Consider the following 21407-nt stretch of genomic DNA (forward strand, 5'->3'; position numbering starts at 1 on the left):
TTTTTTTTTTTTTTTTTTTTTTTTTTTTAATTTCACTATAGAAGATGCTAAGAGACTGTGAAGGAAAATGTGCCATGTACCATGAAAGCTGGAGAGTACAGTAACATATTCGAGGCAATTGTGATTGGTGATCATTTATAGTCCAACTAATGGTCTATCTTTGTAAGTTCAATGTAGTTGGAACATTAGTATGATTTCTAATCTTTGCTAATCTTTTAATATATATTCAGCTCAGAGAATTCCAATTTACATCAAGTAGCACAAACTAGTGGGATGCAAACAATAATTTAAGAATATACACTTCTGTCCTTTTCCCCCTTTTCACTTGTGAGCATGTGGATTAGAGGGAGGTGAGTAAAGACTGTAACTTTTAAATGTAGTTTCTTTCCTTAGAAAGTCAAATAACAGGTAAAAAGTTCTTTACTTAGAAAGACCTTTTTCTGGATAAAATGAACAAGGACCAAATTGAATGCATTCACAAATTGATGATGTGTTTACTTAATTCTCAGACACCTCCACTCCAGATAATAAAATTTGCTTTTATTTTTTCTGAGACTTTACAGAAAAAAAGAAATATAAATGTATATGGCCTACAATACATTAGATCAATTAGCATAAAAATCCACAGGATTTCTTATTATTTTGTTGATGAATAAAATACATCACTACAGTATAGATTTCTTGAGGGATTGTGCCTGGATCACTTTTGGATGAGTGGCACACTGTTTTCACAGATAGTGCAGAAACAAAGACTGACAACTGACTCTGTGTCAGGTGTGTCTTAAATGATTTACATGAGTTATTTTAGGACCTGAGGACAGGTATTACTGCCATTTCCCTTTTCAGATGAGGACACTGAGGTTTAACAGAAATGATTTATATATGAGTGAAAATATACACAAATCATAATTTTGCATGGTTGAATAATAAATAAATATATGTATAAATACACAAGTATATACACACACACATACACAAACATCCACATAGCTTTTACATAACTGAAAAAAACATTTATTCAAATAGATATAAAGATTACATCTGGCATGGTATAGGTGTGTGGGTAGTTTAGATTTCTCATTTTTTTTTAATTGAGTTAAAAAATTTTAGTTAAGTCCCACCCCCCATTTTTAAAACTATTTTTTTACTTGTAAGTGGACATAATACCTTTATTTTACTTATTTATTTTTATATGGTGCTGAGGATTGAACCCAGTGCCTCATAAGTGCTAGGCAAGCACTATACTACTGAGCTAAAACCCCTGCCCCATTCCCATTTTTCAGTGTTTTCCAAATAATTTTTTTTTAAAAAAGAATAAGGTTATTCCATCTCAATGTACATATATGCATCTTTCAAATGAAATACAAATGTTGTACATGTTTATATGTATAACACATAGGCACATATACAGAAGCTTATGTTCCAATGTTAGTAAAAAGGGAGAGAGCAAGAGTGGAAAGGGAGACAAAAACTGGAAAGTTTTTGAACAATGAAGTACATTATCCAATTTGTGTTTTCTTAGGAAATTTAATCATTGAGGACTGAGTATGACTATTTGAAGGCACAGAAACTAGAGAGAATGCTATTTAGATAGGTGTGAGGTGAGTTCTTCACACAAATTTAGATATTTTACTTATAGCTACACAATAAAACATGCTCTCATAGATCATTTTAAAATACTAACAATTTTTTCATATATTTTGTAAATTTTTCAAAAGGTATAGTTATTTAAAATAATACTTCATAGAAGGCATTTCCCCATAGAATGTTAAGTTTTAAATTGCTATAAGCTATAAGTGTTTTACTCTATTTGTATTTATTCTTATAACAATAGTGACAAAGACACAATTAGGTCATAGAAGATATCTGATATAAAAAAAGAAAATCCTACATAATTGCCACTTCCTTAATATGTCATATACACATAGTACTGTACTAGACCGTGACCAGAAGAAATGGTCTTAAAAATCATGAAGAATGAGAACTTCCAATTTTATTAAAAATATCAAAATTAAAACTGTAGTAAACAAAACATATAAGAATAAATCACTAGATTGGGCAGACAATTACTTGCCCAGTACCACTGTCTTTCAAAATGTTTTCACATTCCCCATGATACACTATGACAGATTAATTTAGGGTTCTGGATTCAGGCAGCAGTTGTGCCTTTTCTAAGTCAAACAGTTGTCTTTGTTGTTGTTGTTGTTCTTTTTAGTTATATATGATAGCAGAATATATTTTGATATAATTATATAAGCAAGGAATATATCTTTTTCTAGTTAGGATCTCACTTTTACGGATGTATATGATACTGGGATTCACTATGCTGTTTTCATATATGTACATGGGAAATTTATGTCAAATTTATTCCACTGTCTTTCCTTTTGCTAGTCCCTCTCCCTTCCGTCCACTCCCTGTTGTATGATCTACTGCACTTCTGTTCTTCCCTCTCTCCTCCCCTTATTGTGGGATAGTTTCCACATATGAGAGAAAACACTCAACTTTTTCTTTTTTAAGACTGTCTTATTTCACTTAACACAATAGTCTCCAGATCCATCCATTTACTGGAAAATGTCACAAATTCATTCTTCTTTGTGGCTGAGAAGAATGTGTGTGTGTGTGTGTGTGTGTGTATCACATTTTTTTTTATCCATTAATCTGCTGAAGGACATCTAGGTTGGTTCCATAGCTTAGCTATTGTGAATTGGGCTGCTATAAACATTGATGTAGCTGTGTCACTGTAGTATGCTGATTTTAAGTCCTTTGGGTATACCCTGAGTAGGAATAACTGGGTCAAATGGTGGTTCCATATCCAGTTTTCTAAGGAATCTCCATACTGCTTTCTGGAGTAGCTGCACCAATTTACAGTCCCACAGCAATGTATGAATGTAACCTTTCCCCTCACATCCTTGTCAACATTTATCATTACTTGTATTCTTGATAATTGCCATTCTGACTGGAATGAGAAGGAATCTCAGTATTGCTTTAATTTGCATTTCTCTAGTTGCTAATGATGTTGAACTTTTTAAAATACATTTGTTAACAAACTTTATTTCTTCTTAGGCAAAGTATCTGTTCAGTTCCTTTGCCCATTTATTGATTGGGTTATTTGCAGTTTTTTTTTTTTTTTTTTTGGTGTTAAGGTTTTTGAGTTCTTTATATATCCTGGAGATTAATACTCTATCTAAGGTACAGGAGGCAAAAATTTTCTCCCATTCTGTAGGCTCTATCTTCATGTTCCTGATTGTTTCCTTTGCTGTGAAGAATCTTTTAAATTTGATACCATCCTATTTATTGATTATTAATTTTACTTCTTTTACTTTAGGAGTCTTATTAAGGAAGTCAGTTCTTAAGCCAATATGTTGGAGTGTTGGGCCTACCTTTTGTTCTAGTATGTGTAGGGTTTCTGGTCTAATAGGTTTCTGGTCCATTTTGAGCTGAGTTTTCTGCAAGGTGAAAGACAGGGGTTAAATTTCATTCTATTATATATGGAGTTCCAGTTTTCCCAGCACCATTTGTTGAAGAGGCTATCTTTTCTCTAACTTATGTTACTGGTGCCTTTGTCTAGTATGAAGTAACAAACAGCTAATATCTTATTCCATTTTGCATTGCTATTAAAAATACATAATGCTAGAAACTTTATAAAGGAATTTATTTAGCTCACAGTTTTAGAGGCTGAAAACACAGGACTGCGTGGCTCTAACCATTCTGCTTCTTTTGAGGGCCCTCTTGGCTATGTCACTGCACAGGGAAGTGAAAGGGGAAAAAGTTGCTTGTAGAATAGGCCAAATATATGGGGCGGTCTCATTTTTAAAGAACCCACTCTTTCAGTATTAACCTGGTCCTATGAAGGCTAGAACTTCCGGAAGATAGCATTAATCTATTCATGAAGGTGGGGCCTAATTACCTCCCAATAAGCCCCACCTCTAAAATGTTCCACCACCTCCTAACACACCACAATACTGGGAAACAAGCTTTCAGCATAGAAATCATTGGGGGACCCACAAGAATTACACTGAAACCATAACAGCTAGTTAAGTGGTATCTGTGACATATTAAGGATGGTTATAAAATCTCTGTTACTCCTCCCATTGAGATGTAGGGTATGGGAACTCTCTTCTGGAATTTGGTTGATCTGTGACTACTTTGACAAACAAAGTATGAAAAAAGTTATATTAGTTTCAGGCCTAACTTTGAAGAGGACTGGCAGTTTCTGCGTTATTTCTTATACGAATAGTTATGTATGAAGAGCGAGATGAGCTTGCCATGCCATGAAATATTAAAATATCTTACTTAATACCGTATACTTAATGCTATAATAGTTACAGAACCAATTTTCTAGCCATTAAACAATATCACGCCTAAAATACTTCTCTTATAATAGTCAGAAAAACTGAAAGCTCCATGAAAGCTGGAACATTTGTCTATTCTCTGATTACACCCATTAGACACCGTGCCTCTGTGACCTCTGTTAGCTCTATGATTAGTGTATTGTTTGTGGTTCATCTTCTTTCTCTTCCTTCCTCTGGGAAGCCAGCTACTAATATTTCTTAAATAATTGTACAAATATTCTACAAAAGAGCATTAGAAATAAAGCTAATGGGGAAAATAATCTCAAACAGGACCAAGTAAAATTTGAAGAAGAGTCCTAACCTTCTGTTTTACTAATAAAGGGCTTTCTCTACTTCAGATGAGCTTTTTTGGTTTACTAAGCATCTTTACTGTCCCCCTTTACTGTCACAGAATCAGTGACAGATTATCTCAGTGAAGATGTCAAATTTCTAAATAAGTACAGCTTTATACTAAGATTTAAATCACAGTACAAAATATCAAATACAATACATTGATGATGTCCTCCATTTTCCTGGTGTTGCCTGTATACTCCATGAGCAGATATAAGAACTTTTTCCTGCTTCAGACATTTCATATGCCCTATACACTGGCAAATATGGCATACTTTAACTTTCATTCTGAAAAAACTAAGAATATTTTTTTCACTATCATTCTTGTGTGTTTATCTAGGTGCTGCATGTAGTACAATATTCTTCTGCAAAACTCACCATGGAATGATGGTTTAATCCAGAGGGCTATGGCAGATGTGATAAAATCCAAATGTGAGTTTCTTGAATGCTGATTATTAAAAAAAAAAAAAAAAAGTCCTGTGGCAGGATAGGTGGACCAAATCAGGTTATTAATACCATGTGACTAGACTGAAGTTTTTTGCTTTTTGTTTGTTTGTTTGTTTTTTAAGTACTAACAAGCTTCTGGTACAAGTAAATCCTAATTAGCCCAGGTGGGCCTATGATAGGCTAGGGAAGAGTCTGTATAGCAGAATAAATGTAGAAGGCACGGTGTGAAGACAATAGTGAGGTCAAACTTTTCTCAAAGAAATTGAGCAGGACAACATAAACAAAGATAAAGGAAATAATGTAGGAGATTCAACTGTGTTGGCATTATGTCATTGAGAGAAAAAGGCTCATTTCAAAATGAAGACAACTGTGTACAGTCTTCCCCTAGAGGATCTATTTCTCTAAGAAACAAAGTGAACAACAGAACTAAAGAGGTGCTACCAGCAGGTAAATGCATATGAAGGAGAAAAATGAGGCAGAAAGGAGCCTAGTGATGGAAAGAAGACAACACAGGATGAGTACGTTCTTAGGGAGAAGGCTGGGAATCTGTAATTTTTAAGTAACCCTGGAGAATAAGGAAAATTTGGAGGAGATGATAAGCATCTTGACAAACCAAAGTGAGATCTTAATTCTAGAACCAGGCTTCAATGTGTTAGGGAGAAACAGCCCCCTCTCTGCTCATCTCTACTTGAGACCACGTGATTGCTTTGCTCCTCCTCCTTGCTCTTTATTCCCCAGTGTATGGATGACCTTTTTGAGTGGTAAACTGCTATTTGTGGCTCATCCTCTTTTTTCTCCTGTCTTGGCAACCAGCTGCCCTTAAATAAAACACACATTCTTCTCTGCTCCTCGGTGTCACATGGAGCAGTCTGAAGGTAAGTCTGCCTATTTCTAGGGTGATAAATTGGCTACCCCATTTGGATAAAAACCCTATCTTTATCCTAATCTTTATCCTTTCTTTTTTCTCTGGGTTCTACATTTGGATGAAGAAGAGACAGCTGCATCTGATTTGAGGTGTAAAAGTATGAAGAATATGTGGATTTTAGAATTGACAAAACAGTGATTTGATACCTTAGTATTATGACTTGCTAATGTGTGAAAAATATATATGTAAGAAAGAGAGGGGAAAGGGGGTGAAGGAATGAAGAAGTGGAGAGGAAAAAGGGAGGGACACAGATCACGAATGTGCAACCATCAGTTATTCAAATAAGGGCTTATCTAGAGAAGTCATTAATTTTCTTTTTAAAATTTTTTTTGTAGTTATGGACAAGATGACTTTGTTTATTTTTATGTGGTGCTAAGCATTAACCATCTCCTTGTTTTTCTCTTATTGAAATATAACCTTTGGTCTTTCATGAATTAGAGTTAAGGATATTTATCCACTTACGCTTAAAAACCAAAATGACATTTAATATTAGTGCATTTAATTATACAGAATAATGGATTTCATTGTAGCATATTCATATATGTATATAATATACTTTGCTCATATCAGAATAACTTTTATAAGCTAACCCACTTGATTAATTTTCTACAACTCTGAAAGAAATACTGAGATCCATCTTTTGTATCAATCTCATTATTATGCTATTCATCCAAAATATGAAATGGAGAAAATGGAAGAATTGTTTACGGGGAAAGAACAGAGGTGATTTTAGAGTTCGATTTTCACACTGAGACTTCATTAGTTTGATTGAAGTGTTTGTTATGAGTATTCTAAATGTCCAATGGACCCACATTAACTTGAAATTCAAATTCATCCATAGGCAAATATAAATGAGATTTAGATGTTTATTCCTACTATTTGTTCTAACCTTCTTTAAAATATGGTGGCCTAAGGATTTTCCCAATAACAAGATATTGAATTTTACACGATTTTTTTGTAAAGCACTTCTCTGCAAAATATAATGCTTATAATACATTTATATAAACAGAAGGTATATGGTTCCTTTATTGTCTAAGTATGGAAAAAGAGATCTAAATGATCTTAATGGAGTTTTAATAACATTTTTTCCTATTTTTGGATGGTGGAAAAAAGTTAAGAATGTTGTTTGAATTTTTAACTTTTGTGCCACTGATATGTTAATGATAAACACATAGGAACAAAAGAACTACAGATTTAAAACAATATGTTATGAAGGTTCCAAATTTAGTTTAGGAAATTTTGAAATAATTATCAAACATTGTGAAACCAGTAAATAAAAACTAAGGGCTATATGGAAAATTACCACAACATATACTGGTATATATTAGGGAAGAAATAATACCTGTAGCTTTCTTAAATATATTGTGTGTTTAAACACTGAAAGCTTTTAAATTCTTCAATATAATGTAGTTCTTCAATATAATGAAAAGTCAACTGATACTCTAGTCTATAAAAAAAAGGTATTTTTAAAATAACAGTCTTGTTAACAGGTCTCCAAATTAAAAAAGCAAACAATAGTGCAAAAGTGTCTAATTGTAATGCATGCCTATATTAAAATAAATACATTTCTACTATTAGATACACATCCAGAGTCAAGTTTCTAATCATGCTACAACTCCTAACTCCTGTAAAAAATTTTTTTCATATCAATGCATTTTCATTTTTTACTAACACTAATTACCTTTAAATAAATGATTCAGAGATGTCAAAAGTGACTCTCAGGGAATGTTTCAAGAGATCCCAGTTTCCCGAATTATAGCCTAGAACATCTGCTTAGCAATCTGGCAAGTAGTTTGAAGCCAAAATAGTGCATCTCATATATGGTTGTTGTATCTGACCTCAAGAATGTGACAGCTGGCTATTTGCCTATAACCTTTATACTATAAAAATCTAAAATTCTGTATGCAAGAGAGACTAGTAAAAACAAGAATGCCAATACCAGAAGCATGGAGTATATAAGGAAAACAACTTCCTCTAGGAAAGTAGAACTGTTGGATTTTTCATGCCAAAGTAAGTATAAAATATTATTAAAAGAACTTTCTCTTCAAAATGGCAGTTAGCAGTTATAAGCCACTTGACATAAACACTTTTGCATGAACCTATCAGTTGTAAAATATCCAAATAAGTCTGGCAAATATTACAAGGAAACAACATCACCCTGTCACAGACACCAGCAGTCTCAACCTAATCTTTGTTAATCTGCAGGTTATGATGTTCACATAAAACCAGGCAGGTAATAGACCCATAAAACTCCACTGGAAAACTTCTAGAACTCATATAAGTGAACTCAGCAAAGTAGCAGGATATAAAATTAACACCCAAAAATCAACTGCATTCCTACACATCATTGATGAATCAACTAAAAGAGAAATTAGGAAAACTATCCCATTCACAATAGCCTCAAAGAAAATGATATATTTGGGAATCAATCTAATAAAACAGGTGAAAGACCTCTACAATGAAAACTACAGAACTCCAAAGAAAAAATTTAAAAAAGACCTTAGGTGATAGAAAAATCTCCTGTGTTCTTGCATAGACAGAATTAATATTGCCAAAATAGCCATACTACCAAAAGCACTATATAGATTTAATGCAATTTAATGCAATTCCTATTAAGGTTCTGATAATGTTCTTCACAGAAATAGAAAAAACAGTCATGAAATTCATTTGGAAAAATAAGAGGCCCAGAATAGCCAAAGCAATCCTCAGTGAGAAAAGCGAAGCAGGAGGCATCACAATACCAGACCTTAAACTATACTACAGAGTTATAGTAACAAAAAAAGCATGGTATTGGCACCAAAACAGACATGAAGACCAATGGTAGAGAAGAGAAGACACAGAAACAAACCCATATAACAAAGGTGCCATGAACATACTTTGGAGAAAAGAGAGCCTCTTCAAAAAATGGTGCTAGGAAAACTGGAAATCCATAGGTAACAAAATGAAATTAGACCCCTATCTCTCACCCTACACAAAACTCAGCTCAAAGTGGATCAGGGACCTAAGTATAAGACTAGAGACCTGTGCTACTAGAAGAAAAAGTAGGCCCAACTTTCCACCATGTTGGCTTAGGAACCAAATTCCTCAACAAGACTCCTAAAGAACAAGAAGCATAAACTCTATCCTGATTTCTAACACCATAAATCAGTTTTGTATGTTTTTGGACTTACGTAAATGAAATCATACAGTCTGTATTCTTTGTGATTGGCTCCTTTAACTCAACAGTAAGTTTGAGAAGTTCACCCATGTTGCTGCATGTACTTGTAAGTTTGTTCATTGTTACTGCAATAAAATATGCTATTGTATAAATATAGCACAATTTGAAATTATAATTAAAAACTGGGTCTAGATTAGATAATAATTATAATAATTAAACAATAATTAGAATTGCCATTCTAATATTGATAGGCATAAAGATTGCTTTAGTTTTTTAGCTACATGAAAATAGTGTACCAATTTGTTAAAAGCACTGAGGTACTGGAGCTATCTTATTTGGAATTTTGTAAATCAGGTGTTAAAACAATTATTAAAATTAAATTATATAATCCTACAAATAAGTATATTTAAATGAATTTGGTACTTCTCACTTCCTAGTTATTTTACTACATTTACTTCCATCTATGCTGTTGAGTTATTTATGCCTATTTTATTTGTATGGTGAAGACATTAAAAAATGGTGAAATACTATTCATCTCTTCACAACTCCATATTCAGGGACATCATATTGACAGCCTGAAATCAGCAATGCTGGGAATATTTACACAGTGTAAAATGGCCTACATTATGAATCAGAGCTCCTAGCACTTGAAAACTATAATGCAAATCAGCAAAGAAACTACTCACTAACTTGAACAAGTGAAGGAAAAAATGCATCTGTATTGTTTAACTTTTGTCTTACTTTAACATAAATGGAAATACCAAACATTATTCACATCAAATCACAACTGACAATGTCAATCCCCTGATATGCTACTTTTTTTTTCTAAAAGTCTACTGACTTTAGATTAATGTGTCAGAAAAATAAAATAGTGAAGGGGAAAATGTCAGCAAATTCATACATAGGAAAAACAAGGGCTAGTCCATAAATTTTCATGTGAAGTACAATGATATTAAGATAATATGTATTTGTAATTCCTTAAACTGGCACTTCTTTTGAATAATTTCAGTATATTTATCATGCTTGAACATGGTATACTAAAAGCATGTTTATAAATAGTAACAAAAAGTTAAGCTGACAGGAAAATTAAAATCATTGTTCTAGCTGGGCGCAGAGGCACACACCTATAATCCTAGCTGCTCAAGAGGTTGAGGCAGTAGGGTTGCAAGTTTTAATTCAGCAACTAAGCAAAGTTCTAAGCAACATAGTGAGATCCAGTCTTCAAATTTTTAAAAAAAGGGTGTTAAAATAGCTTAGTGGTAAAGTGTCTCTGGGTTTCTAATATACAAACTCAAATAACTAAAAGTCTCTGGTTTAATGAAATAATTTAATTTAATCATAAATGACATGGTACCTGTTTTTCATTTCAAGATTAAATATCTCATATTATTACATTAAATAATAAATCGAAGAACTGATAAATTATTGGTTCAATAATTTTAATTGTTAATATAGTATTGATCATCTCAAAATAATTTCCTTTGTAAAAGTGACTCATGGCTTTAAACTAGTAAATATATTATAGTTAAGTGCTTACTATGCAACCAAATTTTTTTCTCAAGTAACCACTGCAAATTGTGTTGGATGGACAATAATGAAAAAGCATCACCATTTATTAAAAATTTTGTATAAGTTGTCCTCCACCCATGAGATTCCTTAGAGAAAAAAAGTAAGTTTGATTTTAACCATACAGTGTTACAGACAGAAAGTGAGAGAAAATACATGTATCCTGAAGACAGACAATTCCTACAGCAGCAAATGACCCACTGCATACCTCCATATATATATTTTGATGTTATAATTCTTTAACTTTCAGGGGAAAAAAAAGACAATTATCAATAGTTTAGTTCTGTTCTGAAAGAGGTATTAAACTTATTTAAGTTTTTGATCACAAACAATACACTCTGGTCAAAAGAACAGTACACTTCATTAGAACATCAAGTAAGTGTGCCTAAAACATTCAATGAAAAAAAAAAAAACAATTCTTTCTATCAGAAAATGCAAATTGCTAAATATTAGTTTTTCCTTAGGAAAGTTTAAAATCATTCTTGACATCTGCTTTTAAAATATTTTCAAGACCAATTCATTAGAAGGAAAATTCATTTTCTTCAAACATGAAGCTCATGGTATAGAATGAGGAAGCACTCATTTCCCAACAGAATTCAAAAGTCTTTCAAATATTTTTCTTAAAGTCAACAATATGTAGTTAGCAATCTGAAGTTTTAACATACAGAGATATTTGTATGTATGCAGACATCTGTGTCTGTGTATATATCATGAAAATATTTCAAAACATACCATTTAAAAAATATTTTTGTGTTTTCGTGGTAGTTGGACACAATACCTTTATTTTATTTTTTATGTGGTGCTGAGGATTGAACCCAGGGCTTTGCACATGTTAGGCAAGCACTCTACCGCTAAGCCACAACTGCAGCCCCCAAACATACAATTTTTAACAATAAAAAATAAATTGATCCCTATTAGTGAAATAGTATTTTGTTCAAGCACAAACACATCAATACATACATTTGGAACTTCATATAACTAAATTGTGTATTTTATTATTAAACTAAGTTTCCAATCTATATATGTAGTCATAGAGATAACAATTTAAAAGATTTTTAAATAACTAAGCTTTAGTAACATTATTAAATATGGGAAAGCTGAAAAGAATAACAAGCGTGATGATTTTCATTATAAAAAGGTAAAGCAAAGTTGAATTTATTACTTGACAGTATTTCCCCTAATTTTGTATAAGTTATTTTTGGAGATAAACTTATATCATCTATCATTTTAACTGCATTATTACTTCAGAAATAAGAAACCAAAGGAGAGCTCCTTACAAATTCTATTTTTTCAAACAATATTAAGTCGCTCTTTCATTCTGTAGTGTTGACTTATAAAATAATACATTATAAAATAACTTCTTTTAGAATTAGAGTTATAATGTATGTTCATCATAACTTAAATTCTAGGTAAAAAGAAAAGTTTGCTATGCTGTTTTCATTTCTACATTGTATTCCTAACCTGAGATGGCTTAAACTCTATGATCTTATAAATATATAAATATAAGTGACCTTGAAAACGTAGCAGTTTTGAAAAATTTTGCAGAATGTATACCTAATACATAAATGACTTCTTCTAAAAGCTTCAAACTTCCCTGAGGCAAATGCATCCATGCATATCCGTTTCATAAATACAGTACCATCTCTTTTCTAATAAGAATGGTGGGATGGCAAATTGCTGCAGCCAATATGGAAAGCAGTATGGAAGTTCCTTGGAAATCTGGGAATGAAACCAGCATTTGACCCAGCTATCCCTCTCCTCAGACTATACCCAAAGGACTTAAAAACAGCATACTACAGGGACACAGCCACATCAATGTTTATAGCAGCACAATTCACAATAGCTAAACTGTGGAGCCAACCTAGATGCCCTTCAGTGGATGAATGGATAAAAAAAAAAAAAAAAAGCCGCATATGTACACAATGGAATTTTACTCAGCAATAAAAGAGAATAAAATCATGGTATTTGCAGGTAAATGGATAGCGTTGGAGAAGATAATGCTAAGTGAAGTTAGCCAATCCCCCCAAAACAAATGCCCAATGTTTTCTCTAATATAAGGAGGCTGACTCATAGTGGGGTAGGGAGGGGGAGCATGGGAGGAATAGAGGAATTCTAGATAAGGAAGAGAGGTGGGAGGGAAAAGGAGGGGCAGGGGATTAGCAAGGTTGGTGGAATATGATGGACATAATTATCCAAAGTACATTTATGAAGACACAAATTGGGCGTCAACATACTTTATACACAAACAGAGATATGAAAATTGTGGTATGTATGTGCAATAAGAATTGTAATGAAAAAAAGTACATATATAAAGACATGAATTGGCGTGAAAATACTTTATATACAAAGATATGAAAAGTTGTGCTCTATATGTGTAATAAGAATTGTAATGCATTCCGCTGTCATGTATTTTAAAAAATAAGATCAATTAAAAAAATTTCAACAAAATTAAATTGAACAACTTTAAAAATAAAGAATTATAAACACATACACAAGAAATGTGATAGATTAGTTTAAAAAAAGAATTATGAACACAAAGCAATAGTAACTGTCTTAAGATGGTTGAGTTCTATTAGGTTTGGATATTAAGTGTATTAATGCAGAAAGGCTTAGAGGTAAAATGATTGAATGATGAGAGTCCATCCTAGTTGTGTGGAATGAATGGGTGGTAACTGTAGGCAGGTGAGGCATGGCTAGAAGAGGTGGGTCACTAGGGGGCTTCCCTAAAAGGAAGTATCTTCCCTGTGGCCTCTTCCCCCTTCCTTTTTTTTCTATTTCTTGATCCCCACTATGAACTAAGCAGCCTTTCTCTATAGGGTCATTTACTATGATGTGCTGCCTTACCTCAGCCCAGAGCAATAGAATCAGCTGTCTATGGACAGAGACCTCAAAACTGTGACCCCAAATAAACTTTTCCTATGCCAAGTTGTTCTTGGCAGATATTTTGTTCAAAGCAATACAAAAGCTAACTCAAATAAGACATTAGTATCAGGAGTGAAGTTGTTGCTGTGATTAACCTGACCATATACTTCACAAGCCTTTGAAGATGGTTTGTGGTAGGACCTGGAGAAACTAGAATTTTGTATGAGGAGCCCAATCAGCAATTCTGATAGGAGCTCAAAAGAGAAGAATGCTCATAAAAGTGTGGACTGCTCATAAAATTTCAGAGGGAAAGAATGACTTTCTTGGGAATTGGATCAGAAGTCACTGATGTTATATTCTAGCAAAGAACCTGGCTACATTTCCCCAGATCCTGATACTTTGCATGAGGATAAATTTAAAGGAGATAGATTATTTAATATAGCAGAATGAAAAAAAAATTATTAGTACCAGGGATCATACCCACAGGCACTCGCCACTGAGCCACATCCCCAGCCCTTTTTTATTTTGAGACAGGGTCTCATTAAATTGCTTAGGGCCTCACTAAGTTGCTTAGGGCCTTGCTAAGTTGTTGAAACTGGCTTTGAACTTGTGATCCTCCTGCTTCAATTTCTCAAGCTCCTAGGATTACAGGCATGTGCCACAGCACCCAGTGGGCAGAGGAGTTTTAAGGCAGCAAAACAATCAGTTAGTGGCAAGGGTATTGCTGGCAATTTCTAGCCAGGTTTACTATATAAAACAGGAGTAGAAAACAGAGCTAAATGATTTTAAAAACTTGAAGTTTGGCCAGAAAATGCATATAAAGTTGAGGCCAAAGAAGGCATAACTGTAAAAGAGATTATAGTCCCTAAAGAGATGCTAAGTACTTTGTACAGAAGCAATAAAAAAGAGGTCTCACATGCATCTCAAAAATTTGCAAGACTACACCCACTACGTTCTCTAGGATACAAAAACATTCCTGTAAAAAGAAATCATGCTGGGTACCCTGTTTCAACAAGGGCGACTAGAAAATTCTTTCACCATGCTGAGCCACACAGGAACAGATGCTTCAGCAGGCATGATTCCAAAGGGCCCAGGTACTGCATAAGCTGGTGGCAGACCATGGCATAATCAATATAATGCTGGTTCTGCAGAAATACAGAATGTTAAGGCTAACACTTTAGGGAGGCTTCCACCAAGATTTCAGAAAAAGGCCTGGGGAGCCAAGCAAAGTGTAGCAGGGTCAGAATCCCTGAAGTCTGTCCCAGAGAAAGCAATGCCTAATACTGTAAAGGTGAAGCCAAAGATGAAAAGGAGACCCCAGGAATTAAGACATGTCAGTGGACATGTGGACTGTTGTGGAGAGAAAAAAGATAGCATGTGCACTGCAACTGGCAAGACCCAAGGGTTATAGCTTCCTAAGCCTTCTGGAGAACATATCTCACCCCCATGTTTCCTTAATGTTGTATAAGCAGTTACAGATGGCATGAAGGGAAAGGACCTGTGTGCCTAGCTGAGTTTTGGTCTTGCTTTAGATCTGTCCCATCTTCTTATGTCCTATTCTTCCCTTTTGGAAAGAAAAGGTTTACTAGATGCCACTATTTCATCTTTATAGGTACTCATAATCAAAAGAGTTTGCTTTGACACAGAGGAGATTTTAAACCAGGGGCCTTTCCTGGGAGGAAGTATCTTCCCTGTTGCCCCTTCCCTCTTTTTCTGTTTCTTGACCCCCATCATGAACTAAGCAGCTTGACAATGCTGAGACTGTTAAGACTATGAGACTCTTAGACATAAACTAAATGAATAAGACTCCTAAAGTGCAAGAAGTAAAATCAAGAATCAATAAATGAGATGGACTCAAACTAAAAAACTTCTCAGCAAAGGAAATAATCAATAATGTGAAGAGAGAGCCTATGGAATGCAATAAAACCTTTACCACATGCACCTCAGATAGAGCATTATCCCCAGGATATATAAAGAACTCAAAAAACTTAACACCAAAAACCCCAAATAACCCAATCAATAAGTGGGCAAAGAAAGTGAACAGACACTTCACAGAAGAAGAAATACAATTGATCAACAAATATATGAAAAAAATATTCAACATCTGGAGGCCCAGCTCCATAGAAGCTCTGGCTGGGCTGCTTCCCAACCTTCAATACCCCATGACTCATACCATGAAGAAGAAAGGATCCACTCTATCACCTGAGAATCTCTACTTCTACAGGCCCTGCTGCCTTCTTTCACAGGCCTGAATGCTGGTCGAAAAACCTAGTCTGGTCGCATCCAAACTCTCTCTCCCAACAGCTTCAGGGACACTGTTTACTGCCCCTAACCCTGTCACCATAGTGAATACCCTAGTTGGCTTTCAAACTCAATGTCAGTGCCTAGTCCACAGTCCCTGGGGTGTTGTGAGGTGGGAAGTGCTGTGTCCTCAGGGTATTCATGAAAATGGCGACTGGAACCTTGTTGGGATGCTGTGGGTCCTCTGGTGGCTTCCGCTTTGAGTGTCTGGGGCTCTCTATCCCAGGCTACTCTAATCTGGCAATTATAGAAATGCAAATCAAAATTACTCTAAGATTTCATCTTATCTCAGTCAGAATGGCAATTATCAAGAATACAAACAATAAACATCATTGAAGATATGGAGAGAAAGGTACACTCAAACATTTGCTCTTGGGAACGCAAATTGATACAACCATTATGGGAGATTCCTCAGAAAACTTGAAATGGAACCACCATTTGACCCAGCTATCCCACTTCTGGGTTTATATCCAAAGGACTTAAAAATCAGCATATTACAGTGACTTAGCCACAGCAATGTTTATAGCAGCTCAACTCACAATAGCTAAACTATGGAACCATCCTAGGTACCCTTGAACAAATGAATGGATAAAAAAAAAAAAAGTGGTGTGTGTGTGTGTGTGTGTGTGTGTGTGTATGATGAAATAGTAATCAGCCTTAAAGAATGAACTTGTGGCATTTCCCCATAAATAGATATAACTAGAGAATATCCTGCTAAGCCTAATTACAAAAAAAACAAAGGCTGAATATAATACACAATGTACAACACCCCCTATATACAATAGGGGGAGTTGGGAAGAATAGATTTACTTTAGATTAGGTAGAGAGGAATGACTGGGGTGGGGTTTAGGGTAGGTAGTACAATAGAAAGAATCAATAGAAACCCTATGTACATATATAACTATACAACAGGTAGGATTCTACATCATATCTAACAGAAGAATGAGAAATTATATTCCATTTTATACAATGTATCAAAGTGCATCCTAGTGTCATGTATAACTAATTAAAACAAATTAATATTTTTAAAAAAAGAAATAAACTAAATGCATTTTGCATTGTGAGGAAGACATGAGTTTTGGGGGGCCAGAGATAAAATGTTATGATTTGGATATAAGGAGTCCCCCAAGATATCCGGTATTAATGCAGGAATGTTTGGAAGTGAAATGATTGGATTGTGGGAGCTATAACCTAATCAGTCTGTCTTCCTTTAAGTGGAATAACTTGGTGGTAACAACAGGCAGATGAGTCATGGGTAGAACAGGCAGGTCACAGGGAATGTTCCTTGGAAGGCTATATCTTCCCTGCTGTGTGTTTGTGTCTGTTTGTCTGTCTCTCTCTATCCCTCCCTTTCTCTCTCTCTCCTCTCCCTCCCCACCCCATCTCTCCCTCTCCCTCTCTGCTTCCTGACCTCCACCATGAAAGGAACAGCTTTTTTATTCTGAATCCTTCCCCCATGATGTGCTGCCCCACCTTGTTCCCAGAGCAAAACAGTCAGCTGTCTTGGACTAAGACTGCTGAATTCTTGAGCTGCAAATAAATGTTTCATCCTCTAAATTGTTCTTGTTGCATATTTTGGTCACAGCAATGCAGAAGGTAACTAAAACCACATTTAATGTATATGTGGCAGTATGAGGTTACTGATTATTTTAACATGTGGAGTAAACTATATTTATTTTGAAATGTAAAAGCATGCCTGTAATCCCAATGGCTGGGGAGGCTGAGGCAGGAGAATCACAAGTTCAAAGCCAGCCTCAGCAACTTAGCAAAGCCCTAAACAACTTAGCAAGATTCTATCTCTAAATAAAATATAAAATATAAAAAGGGTGGTGACATGGCTCAATGGTGGAGTGCCTCAGGGTTTAATCCCTAGTACTAAAAAAAAAAAAGTCCTATATTCTAACTATGAAAAATATAAGAATATACTCCATCTAATTCCAACAATAAGTTGCTATAAACTTTAAGTAGTGATTTGTTTTCTGTCCAAGAAGCCAAAAGTCTATGTATCATTTCTTATAGTATATTTAGTATTGGTTCTTTTTAGTTATATATAAAATTAGGATACATTTTGATATAATCACAAAAGCATGGCATATAATTTGCTCCAATTCGGTCACCAGCATTTCTCCCTCCCACATCCTTTGTCCCCCTTCAACCTTTCTTCTACTCACACACACACACACAAAGAATTTTTTAAAAAACCTATATATTCATGATAGAGTTAAAATACCATAATGTTAAAATCCAGAATTACTGCTGCAGTCAAACTTTTTAAGGAAGTCACATTGCAAATAAGAACTAAGTAATTAACAGATGTCTTTTTCATATTCAATTTATTAATTATAAATAGGCATTAGTTAGAATTTCTAATATATACTGAAATAGCCCATTAATATTGGAATTAGTATTTTAAAATGCTTTCTGTCATGATAACTGTTGAATAAAATCAAGTAATATCAGAATATCAGAAACATAAAATGCTACTGAAAAACTCCCCTGGAAGCTAATAATTATTTGCCCTTAAATTCATATGCTTGGTACATGATCAGAAAAATATGATGTTTCTTTCTCATATTTTATTGATCATGTAAATAATAATACATTTGGCCTAAAACGTTGTTGATTTAAGTAACAAGTGTGAAGCACTCTTTAATAAACAAATTACCTATTTCCATAATATACTGTCTCAGTTATTTCAGGCAAAATTTTTACTATTTCCTACTAATTAAAAGTGAACATTCTTTCCATTTAAGTTCTTCTCTTTAAATTAAAGTAGTTCAGAGGAAAAACTGCTAAATATTGGAAGTTTTAAAAATCATCTTCAAGATAAAAGTATAAAGGCTAAAAAAAATCAAAGAAACCACAATTACCATGAGAAATATAAACCTGACCTCTCTTTAACCTTTTGTTAAACCAACGCACTCAAAAATTGTCCAACTAATCACTGCATTTTATTGATGACATTTTCCTCCAGAGAACTTATATTAAAAGCTTAATCCCAGAGCTAAGGATGTGGCTTAGTGGTAGAGTGCTTGCTTGGTATGCACGAGGGTCTGGGTTCAATACCCAGCACCACAAAGAGAAAAAAATAAAAATAAAAAACAGGTTAACCCAAGAGCAAGCCCATAATCTTTGAAAGTGTCTAGAGGACTGTTTATAAGAACAGGAGGTATTATCCTCTCTAACCAGAGAATCTCACCTTCACAATCTTAAATATTCTCCCAAAACTGTCTGACTCAGCAATTCAGACTAGATTACTTCAGCTGATTTAAGAATGGATCACAAAACAGCTATCAGCAGTTAAAATTTAAAAAAAAAAAGAATTCAGATCATGGAGACAGTAGTGTATAAAGCTCAAGAGAAAAGCATATATGAAAAAGATATCACAGTGACTTGAAAAAGAACAACATGACAGAAATTAAAACAAGATTTTTTTTATGTTCACCTTCTATGTATTTAAACTCATCTCAATCTCCATTGAAATTCTGATCATACACAAACCCCAAGGCTTCTGACATACTTTCAAAAACCTACAGCCTTTCCTTCTCTTTACAATTCTCCAGAGTCACTTCTTAGCCAAGGAAAAAACTAAAGAATTTAAAATGTATGTAACTAAGAAATAGGCCAAATTATGACCAAATTATAACCATTATTTTTCATGTAAAAATTTTGCATAATCACTTTAATATCCATTATTTGTCCTCTTTCTTTTAGTGAAAAGGACTATGTCTGCTTTGAAAGAACTATGTCTGGTATAGACATAGGTAGAGAAACAGATATTAGGCATAAAAGACCTGGTAATATTTTTCTTAGGATGATGTCAGGATACTGAAGTGCTCCATAAGATTATAGCTAACTCTTCACTGGAATTATTCCTGCTTAATGAGTTTATTAGTTCAGTACCAGAGACAATCCAGATTAAAAAAAAAAAAAAAAAAAAAAAGCTATCACAGAATAACTTATTGTATCTGTCTCAAAAAAAAAAAATGACCAAAATTTCAGAAGGTAATTGGATTTTCAAAATTGAACACAGCTTTTTTCCTCCCAATTCAGTCATGACAGGGGCAGAAGCTAATGATATATCTACCATGATGCAACAAGCAGACCTGTCTTCTGTCAAGAGTTGAAATCATAAAGGAATAAGCTGTCGTTAACAACCTCTCCCAAACACTACAGCTGTCATCTCATTGCTTTCTTTTGCTGGCATGGGGGCTGGTGTGGCCTCCTATACCCTGTCAGTTAGGTAATGTGCTAATAAGCTTTTAACCTTTTTGGAATTTTTTGCTTCAACAATCTTTTTTGAAGTCAATAATATAAAAATTTATATTATCTTTAACTAATTTATATTTTCCCTCAAAGTTTACTTTTAAAATATGAAATTAGTGATCTTAGTTTCAACCTGTAGTTTATATTTAGTAGTCCCATATTTCAAATGATGGGGGAGTCTTTACTCACAAAAAATTTGGAAGTATAGATTTCAATGGTTTAAGTTCAACTACTCTTTAGGGGAAAAATAATCATTTAAAGGATATACAGTTCTATATTCAGACATTTACTAAATGTTCAAATTCTTTCAGAAGTGATTAAATCAATTTTTTGCTAGATTATTATAATAGTATAGTTCATTAAATTTTTTAAAAAGTTTTGAATTATAAAAACAATATTATTTAAATATAAAGGAAGTTGTTCAGAGTGAAAATTAAAGTAAAATTGAATGAAAAAAACTTGAAAAAGAAAACTAAATAAACTTCCAGGAATGATACCGAATATCCATGTATGTTTGTAAATACATGTGTGAGCATACTTTTTAAAATAAATGATCTTATGTTTCATATGATAATTTTCAAACATCATTCTATGTGAATGAACACATACACATAAAATTCATTTGTTTAATAACATAGTTTTCCATAATATGAATATACTACAATTTAACTGAAAAGTTCCCTACTGGTAAACATTTAGGTGATTACACAAACTGCTGTTATGAGCCTCTATGTCCATATTTGTGCATTGCTCTAGAGCTTTGTAATGTTTTGAATAACTAATAAAATAAATAAATAAATAAATAAATAAATAAATTCCTACAAATGGAAATTAGGGTCAAGTTAGTATGCATATTAAATATTGGGAAACATGCTATACTTTTTCAACAATATGATTCATGTCCTTAACTCTCAAAAACATTGAACCACTAATACTGCATGTGCTTTTTCTCCCATATTTTTCTAATGCTTTTCTGGAATGTCTATTAGAAGAATATTACATCTTACTCTATTATCTATGACTTTTTAATCTATCATAGTTTTTACTCATTGTTCCTTGTATATTCTGCATACTATATTCCTTAATTCTACCTTTATTTATTTTATTATTTCACAAGTTTATAACATTTAAGGATACTTAGTTTGGGATTAAATTATAAACTGGAAAAAAGGCAACTAGAGTTCCCCGCCCCCCCCACACC

The 21407-nt window shown here is 33.7% G+C and overlaps 1 protein-coding gene across 17 annotated transcripts in view; it reads right to left on the reverse strand.

The window, feature by feature from the left end:
• Fam172a (family with sequence similarity 172 member A) overlaps positions 1-21407 on the reverse strand; it is a 456628-nt gene that overhangs the window by 274516 nt on the left and 160705 nt on the right. For 13 of the 17 annotated variants that reach the window (XM_048811402.1, XM_048811412.1, XM_048811403.1 and 10 more), the window contains one exon: positions 3381-3446. The exons of the other annotated variants lie outside the window; for them this stretch is intronic. In XM_048811402.1, the coding sequence (XP_048667359.1) occupies positions 3381-3446 (66 nt within the window). The remainder of the gene's footprint in view (positions 1-3380; positions 3447-21407) is intronic. 17 annotated transcript variants of the gene reach the window in all.

This window comes from Marmota marmota, unplaced genomic scaffold (genome assembly GCF_001458135.2).
Source record: "Marmota marmota marmota unplaced genomic scaffold, marMar, whole genome shotgun sequence".
Lineage (NCBI taxonomy): Eukaryota > Metazoa > Chordata > Mammalia > Rodentia > Sciuridae > Marmota > Marmota marmota.